Genomic DNA, 8,696 nt, shown 5'->3' on the forward strand with positions numbered 1-8,696 from the left:
ATAACCAGCTACAACGAGTTTGTTGTCGAAGGAAGGGGCCAAAAATAAGTTGTGTGAGTACTTGATGGAAAAACGGCATCATGAATGAGAGATACGGCGTACTTTGATGTGATAAAACACAAGCAACGGCTGCTGCGCAAAACACGAAGCAGTGAACCTCAATTCTCCGCCTGTGTACTCTGATGCTGCTTTGAGAGTGTGGCGAGCAGTCATGGACGAGAGTTTTGACCGAGCTCCAGGGGCGGGCAGAACCCGAAATTTTGTCGCGGACCCGGGGCTTGCTTGCAACGCCGGGGGCAGCGGTGACCCCAAAGCTGCACTCTTCAACCAAAGAGAGCCGCTGAGGCAGCCGCGCACCTTGCCACCTTTTGCCGAGAGCAACCTTGGCGCGCCCAACGTCATGGTTGCTGGAGGTAGGGAGCTATCTGCTAGCTAACGACAACTGAGCTAACAGCTAACGTTAACGTAACGTTCCAGGCTCGATTTCATTTAACCTTAAATGACACGTTATGGCCCAAATTGAATTTGGTTCACTTGAATAGTATCCCGGCTATTCCGCCCGACACTTCTTCTGAGAAGAGTCTGTGTAATAAGCTAACTACCGGCTACTCGTTTTTAAATGCTGTGACGTGATTAGCTGGCTAGCTGCTATGTAGCATAACTGTTAGCTAGCCTCGGCGTTTTGCCGTCACGGCAGCACCTGTTGGGTTACCTCGTGAAATAACAATCCCATCTTCTAAATAAAGCTCGTGCCCAGGCGTCACATAGCTGACGTTAGTTGATTAATGTTGGTGACCTTAATTTAAAGCTGTGTTATCCAGCTAACTCGCATAACGGTGCCTTAACTCAGCAACGCAGAGCAAAGAAGACCAAAGACCAATAACTACATTAGGGAAGTAAAGTGAGACGGTTCAATGCATAACTAGAAGTTTAATGCGTATGGTATTAAACGCTTTATAAAACGAGTATGTTTTCTATCTCACAATTTGAAGGGGCTTTTGTGATCTTTTTCTAAAGGACAGTAGTAGATTATATAGACCAGTCAGAAACTGAATGGTTTTAACAGTATCAACCAATATTAGGGGAATCGTATTTGCATTTCCCTCTGAAAATGATAAAACAAATGACTACATCACCCAAGATCATAGCCGGCATTATTCAGTACTAATGCATGGGATGACTCCAGCCTTCCACAGATATTGCAAAACTAGGTTAATGTGCAACTTTGTTCTGTGTATTATTTAACATATTGCACTTAACTTAAATGGGTTTGTCCTACTGAACTGTACTTCATAAGCATTGCAGGTATTTGATTTCACATCAGTCTTTTTGAATTGGCCATGTGGGATGAATAGTGTCACATACAAGAGACTCACAATGCCCTGTTTTGTTTTTTGATCAGATTTTACAAGACAGAGCAAAACCCAACAAAGTATCAATGCCAACAGCATGCCTGCCTCCAGAGGTTTTACCCACGTGGACTCCATGGTCAAGTCATCAAATCTTTCAGCCAGTGCCCCAGAGTTTGTCCCCTCTGCAGTCAACCTGTACGAGGTGGGTAGGATTAGTAGAAATCCTTTTTAGCAGTATTATATTGTAATGGTTCTTTTCACTTCGGATGTTGGTTTCAAAGGATGCATTAATGCAGTAGCGCTGACATTGACAAGTGGGAGGTTCCTTTTTCAGAACAGCATAAACCAATCTCAGAACGGCACGTACAGCATGGACCTGCCTCAGCCATACGCGAATCCCGTCCAAATAAGTATCTGTTACGACTATGGGTTTTTGTCACTGAAGGCTCAAGCCATGGCCCATGTTGGAAAGTGTAGTAGTATTGATTGTAGTCAAAACTCACGTTTTCCAGAGACCAAAAGGGAAAATACACTGCTGTGAATAATATCTAATGGATCAGAGATGTTGATCGGAACTTGTCGTGATTCAGAGTGGCCTGGCAACCCTGAACAAAAGAGAGGAACATATGTGGTGACCGTGCATGCTAAAAATAAATGAATTGAGAACCCGATTTCCATTGGAGGACGTATACACACGTTGTTACCATGGATTTGTCCGACCGGCTGCGGTTAGCAAAACGTTGGCCAAATGACCAGTTTCAGGCTACATGCGCAAACAGAGAATCCCTTTTATCTTAAAGCCTTTCATTTGGACAAAGATGGAAATTGATAAGAGACGTCACTTTATTTAAGACGCTGTGCTACTTTCAAGTTGCTGTGTTGTGCTAATTTGCATATAGATTAGCAGGCGGGTCAATGCCGAAAAAAGCCATTGTACGATTGGTATATGCCCTTCTGAAAATGAAACCTGTCACTTTTTGATCTGAGCGTCAGTCACTTAAGGAGTGGGACTGTATCCGACCATCCATTTTCTTTCAAAAATACAATTGATTGTGTATTTATCATGATTTGAAATAAAATTGTTCATAGGACCCCCCGTATTATGATGACAACGAAGGCTATTACGACGAACAAACTTTGGCTGAAACTGTGGCAGACTTCCTTGGCCACCTGAGCTCTTCGCCCGGGTCCTTTGAGTCGGATGTGGAAGCCATTACGGCCATGCTCAACTCCTGGGTTACCACCGAAGAACTGTTGAACGAGCTGGTGGAACTGATCTACACACAGGTTAGGGAAGCGTTCAGTCCTCATTTGCCTTTTGTGTGAATAAAATAGTGCAATATTAAACATGAGTGTTAAATATAAAGATGCATGCTGCTGATATAACACCACTTTCATTGCAGTCTACTGCCATTCCTAACTTTGCTTACACTGGGGCAAGGCTGTGTAACTACCTGTCCCATCATCTCCTCGTCAGCCCCCGAAGTGGCAACTTTCGTCAGCTCCTACTCAAAAGGTGATATATATATTTGGCTCTCGTTTATGGGTAGGACCATGAATCCCCTCTGCCTTTTGTGAACTACATATTTCTGGCTGTTAAAAAAAACTAAAACGCTGTTGTCACACATGCAGTGGTAGAAATATGTTTTATATTAGAAACTGACTGCTCGGTCAAAGTTCCAGTAAAGAGGAAGACTGTTGTCGTCTGCAGATGTCAAACCGAATTTCAACAGAGGGATGCAGCAGTTAGAGGAGATGCGGAGACCCAGAAAAAATTCCACTCCTTCGTGCTCTTTCTGGGGGAGCTCTATCTTAACCTGCAGGTAAGATGTTGTATTATGTTATCCTTCCTGAGGCTGTATTAATGTATTCAACTTGTTAGATTTGTTGACTTCTGTTGTTGGGGGGGCTACATACTGCCCTAGGGGCATGGAAGGAAACACTGAGCTGGATCTCTACTTGTTAGTTTGGCCGGGTGGGCGGTTCTGCTATCTGTAATGTGAATTTTTAGCTATTACATGTTCATCTGCGATTTACCCTTGTGATCTCCAGTAATATTTTTCTTAAAGTGTAGGAGGCAGAATATAACATGAAATGGCTCGGCTACTTTTAATTATGACTTTTTGAGCTTTGTATATTGATTTTGAAATAGCAAAGACAAACAGGAAAACGTCATCAGTCTAAATCCTCATCCCTGAGTTAGTCAGCCACAGACGTTGGTGTTTATTGAGCTGTCCCGGCTTCAGTCCACAACAACCACACTATGGCCTCTTTATTTGTGGTTGTAGCGCTCAAAGCGTCACACACGTTTGTAGTCGGTACGCCCGCTTGAATTTTGCTGCTGTATTTCATTTGTCCATATTTGTTTTGTCTTTTTTAAGGTAAAGAGCTCAAAAGGACCTCCAAACCGAGCAGATATTCTCCTCGACGCACTGAAAGATCTGATGAGCAGTCTGTTCTCCAAGCCCGTGGATGCCAATCTCATTTGCGCTGTCAAACTGCTCAAGGTGTCCGATCTAAGTTAGACTATATGACAAAGGTGTGAGTAGCTATACTTTCCAGATGGGTTATCAAGATGTCGTTGTTTTAATTTCCAGCTGACGGGCTCCATCCTGGATGACGCCTGGAAAGAGAGGGGAAAACCGCACATGGAAGAACTAATCCAAAGAATAGAAACTATTCTACTGGATGCCACCTGCAGCCGGTCTGTATACCAATAAGCTCTTTTGTGTGCAGCTGCTACTTGGGGCTTAAGCCTAGTTTATGCTTCTGCGTTTTCAGAGAAACTCAAGGACACATGCGTGCGTCGACCCATTTTTCTGGACTTGCGTCAAAAAGCTACGCAAGCCTCACACAGCCTGCAAGGCTGTGATTGGTCTGCTAACTACATCCTTTCCATTTCAGGTTTCATTGTATAACATCGCCAAAAAAAATGTCTTTTACGAGAGAATGAATCAGTTTGTTGGAAGAAATCCATAAATATGACCACTTATACAACCTGTCATTGGCAGACTAAGTACGCACAGATGCGCCCCAATTCATGGCGGGAGATCTCCGCAAACGTCTGTTTGCCGGTCAAGGGGTGTATATAGTTGTGGTGGAAAATACGGGACAAATATGTCTGTAAAAAAAAGGCGATGAAAAGTGATGCAAATTTATATAAATAAACAAACCAAAGACGTCACTCTCTAGGTCGTCTTGGACAAAAAACTTCACTCCCCCTCTTGTTCTGGGGGTGAATTGCCTTTTAGAACCATGTATTGAAACGAGTCCGTCCACACAAGACGCAGACGCATGCACCAGCCTTTATGCCAAAGGTAACTTTTAGTTAAGAAAAGATTTGAAACGTGCATCCAAGACACTGCAAATGTCTCCAGTGTCAAAGACAATCGTACATCAAAAGCCTTTGGAAGAAGAAATATAAAGGATATACTGTTCTTACCTTTGACCGATGAATCCAATGTGTAGTACGCGGTGATTCAATACTAAAACGGTACCCGTAAGTTAAAAGCGATACAATTTTGAAATATTACTCGCTGCTCCTCTCCCTGTCATGCTGCCTGCATGCTCTGACTGACGGGGGGCGGGGCCGCCCAGCGCGCTCACAACTGTTGATTGCAGGAGAGACATGGCCTCACGTGCACAAGATCTTGCTGACTGTCCTCTGCTTATTGTAAGAAAAGATGCCAGAAGTGAAAAGTGGAACAACTTTGGCTACATAGCCGTGTTTAATCAATGCTACGATGACACCATGTAGTCTTCACCTTTCTGTAGGCTAATACTGTTATTAATGCCATTTGTTGTTCAAATTTTATTTTTCAATAAGCCGGCCAGGAACAAGCTGGTAAAAGAGGGAACCATACAGATGTTTATTGATTACTATTAAAGAGAAATATACTAGTATCGGGTCTCATAATATTTATGGCAGGCATCATTTTGGTATTGGGACATCACTTATGTGTACCATACGGTTTTAGCCTTTTAACACACACAGAAAGAAATCATCATTCAAAGGTCTGCATAATGAGGCAGAAGAGCAATCCGGGAGGACACTTCTTGACGCGTGTGCCTTTTGCCATCAGGGACGTCCGACAGATGCTACTGAAACTGGTGGAGTTGAGATCGAGCGACTGGGGCAGAGTCCGCGCTGCCACAGCGGCCAGCAACGCCACGCCAGACAACGACCCCAACTACTTCATGGTGAGTGTCCACGACACCGTAATCCACTTCTACAGCCACTGTTATTGCTTTCGTTTTTCACAGAATTAGTTTGTTTTTCGTCCTCAGAATGAACCTACATTCTACACAGAGGATGGGACTCCTTTCACAGCTGCAGACCCAGGTGAGTCAAGTTGACTGGGTCCAGGCTATAAACCGGGGAAACTCAGGGAATAAATGTACACATGAACTGGACATACAACCAAAATATCATATCTGAATTATTCTTCCTGTGATATTGTTATATTGTCTTTTGTCTTTATATGAATTAATCTAGATGAATTCTAATAAAAAGTTTGATTTTTCTTTCTGAAGCCTAATCTTATAAATTAGTCATTGTTGACTTCAGACAGTGTGTATTTTAGACAATGGAAATGTTGAGATGGAAGTAGCCAAGGAGCTCCCAACATATCCGGCCACTATGAGTCCTAAAGTGGTCCGTTTGTCACTCATCCCCTTTCTGTTTGACACGGAGAGGAAATCCTCTGCACCCTTCTCCGCCTGTTTGTTTTACTTCCAATGCAGCTCGCTCTCATCTAACTGACCGCAGCCAAGCGGCGGTTTTGTGTCGAGAGTCAACGCAAACCGGAATTAAACAAAGTGCATTAATCTCAGCCACAATAATCTCAGATTAACGCATTCATTTTGACAGCCCTACTTATTATATCCAGCTGTGTTATTACAAGTAACTGGAATTGTGCCTTTGTCAGTAAAGAATTAATCTAGTTAAATGGAGTTTAAGGTGTTTACTTTGATGTTAAATTTGAAAATTTATACAAATGGACAATTTATTTTGTGTAAGATGCATCATTGTTACGGACAATATAAATGAATACTGCAATATGAAGCAGTATGCAGACAGTTTTATATTCATATAAATCATTTTTGGTGAGTCAGTGTTTTTCTTAAATACATTTGCGATTTACAAGAATTATGATTCCCTAAATTCCAAAACCAATTATGTGTCGTAAATCCAATGTCAATGGAATCAACTGTGAATTTACTTGAAACTTATTTTGATATAAAAGAAAAGAAACATGTACTTATTTGTTAGAGTAATCTTAGAAATATTGTTTTGATATTAGCACAAAGTAGATTATAGTCCCCACTCTGCGAGGCGGCATCGTTAAGGACACATTCGTACCCAGAATGCCCCCTCACCTGAATGAACATCAATGTACCAAAAACACATTTATAACAAACCCACAATGACCGTAAACGACAGCTTGTCTGCCCGCTTCCACCTGTAGTTATTAGTGACTTTAATGCCTTAACTTTCACCCTTTAGAGGTTGATTAATAGCCTCCCTAAACTGAAGAGAACGATGTGTGTGGTGACATTCAGATCTGTAGCTGGGACATATTCTGTAATATTAGTTAGTTCAAATAGCTTGTATCCTATGCCAGAAAACATAATACAATACATATATAGATGCATATCGTTAATAAATGTGTTTGTTGTTGTGTTGATTTTTTACAGTATTGATGGATTTCCTTTGCCTCAAGTGCATTATTAACTTTAGCTGAACGTACATGTTTTAACTGATTTTAATTTAAAATAACCGGAAAAGGTTCTCTTCCCCCCCCTGAGGTATATCATGCTCCGGAGGTCAAGCATATCTTCCTAAATGAAATGAAATATTATTTTTTGGGGGGGGGGGTTTAAGGCTTTTACTGTCGTTGCCATAAATTTGCATCTTGGGTTGACCCTTTACTCATTTGCATTTCTCTTCTACTTTGAATGAAAAAAGAAAACTCACTGTGTTGTCGAACTCTGCTTTTTACAGATTACGCTGAGAAATACCAAGAGATCCTGGATCGGCAGGAATATTTCAACGATCTTGATGGAGAAAATGGAAATGAAAGTGAAATGTAAGTACATATAATGGGTCATCGAGGCTGGTTCCTAGCTCAGCTTGGATGCCACTTGAAGGCATACATCTTTAACTATAATCAGAGAGATGAATTGATGCCATTTGTAAAAATTCAACCCGTAGCCCGATGCTGGTGCATCCCATGTCATGTGACTGCATAACAACTTCACCTGTGAGCCCCTGCGCTTGCTGAATGTGTTTGAGCGGCCCACAATGCAACAGTGCCAGCCCTTGCATCCAATTTGTATTAGTTAGCAGTTGGGTATAAAAGAGTTTTAGATTGTCAACTACTTACACCTGTTGTTGTTGATATTGGCCCATTCGTCTGAAAGGTCCAACAAAGTAAATCCCATCACTCTGTTTTGTTCACAGATATGATTCAGAAGACGAGATGGAGCCCGAGATAGAAGCAGCCTTTGAAACTTTTTGTTTGGAGTCGGAGAGGAAGCGGCAGCAATGAGGCGAGCAGTGAGAGTCTGAGACAGCACCGGCGTGCCCTCTACTTGCTGTGAAGTTTCAAAAGAAAACTAGGATCCAATAGTTCAAACATTTGTTTTTATTATTTTTAACAAAAAACAGATGTTCGTAGTTGCACTTCCGACAGTTTCCTCAGTCGGTGTCGATTTGAGAGTGTGGACATTCGACGGGTTGGGTTGTTCGAAATATTTGCGGTATTAAGGTTTTTGGGTTTTTTTCTGACATTAAAGTTGTTTGTTTTTAATAATTTCAGAAACTTTTTTCCTTAACGTCTGAATGCCAAGAGGGAAATTGTGTGCTGTGTTTATTTTTTTTCAGCTCTTTTCTGAAAGGCCGATTCCTCCAGTGTGTGTATAATATGTGAAATACTAATTAATGCTACATGCATTAGTACCGGCAAGAACACTCAAGGTACCATCTTCATATAAAATGCGCTTTCCTTCTTGCGTTCATGAAGCACATCATCATCTTGACTGGTGATGACCATTCAAAGCTATTTATTCACCTGTTCATCTCGCTACAGTTTATTGAGGTGGTCAGAAACACACACACACACACACACACCTTCCTTTATGGGGCTAAAGTCAACATCAAATAAAAGCAGGCTTCTACAAAACGTCTGTAGTTGAGGGAGAACCCTCAGTCAGTGACATGTTATGGAAGACTGAAAGACTGTTTCCCAGCGATCCATAAAGCCCAAACAAAGGAACGTTGTTTTATAGTTTGTAAATATTATTTATGGTCTTGTGTGCCTGCAATAAATTCTTTATAATGTC

The 8,696-nt window shown here is 41.7% G+C and overlaps 1 protein-coding gene across 1 annotated transcript; it reads left to right on the top strand.

The window, feature by feature from the left end:
- On the top strand, window positions 1-8,696 carry paip1 (poly(A) binding protein interacting protein 1). Its single transcript, XM_037483300.2, has 11 exons — window positions 1-413; window positions 1,403-1,554; window positions 2,442-2,639; window positions 2,756-2,868; window positions 3,064-3,175; window positions 3,734-3,859; window positions 3,950-4,056; window positions 5,435-5,552; window positions 5,640-5,694; window positions 7,357-7,441; window positions 7,816-8,696. The coding sequence occupies exons 1-11, from the start codon at window positions 212-214 to the stop codon at window positions 7,901-7,903; spliced, it is 1,356 nt and encodes a 451-aa protein (XP_037339197.2). The 5' UTR covers window positions 1-211; the 3' UTR covers window positions 7,904-8,696.

The sequence above is a fragment of the Pungitius pungitius genome, chromosome 5 (assembly GCF_949316345.1).
Source record: "Pungitius pungitius chromosome 5, fPunPun2.1, whole genome shotgun sequence".
NCBI classification, from domain to species: domain Eukaryota; kingdom Metazoa; phylum Chordata; class Actinopteri; order Perciformes; family Gasterosteidae; genus Pungitius; species Pungitius pungitius.

Coding starts and splice junctions, on each gene's coding strand:
- paip1 (XM_037483300.2), top strand. CDS start 212: ATGGACGAGAGTTTTGACCGAGCTCCAGGGGCGGGCAGAACCCGAAAT. Junction 2,640..2,755: donor TGGAACTGATCTACACACAG/GTTAGGGAAGCG, acceptor CTTTCATTGCAG/TCTACTGCCATTCCTAACTT. Junction 2,869..3,063: donor CGTCAGCTCCTACTCAAAAG/GTGATATATATA, acceptor TGTCGTCTGCAG/ATGTCAAACCGAATTTCAAC.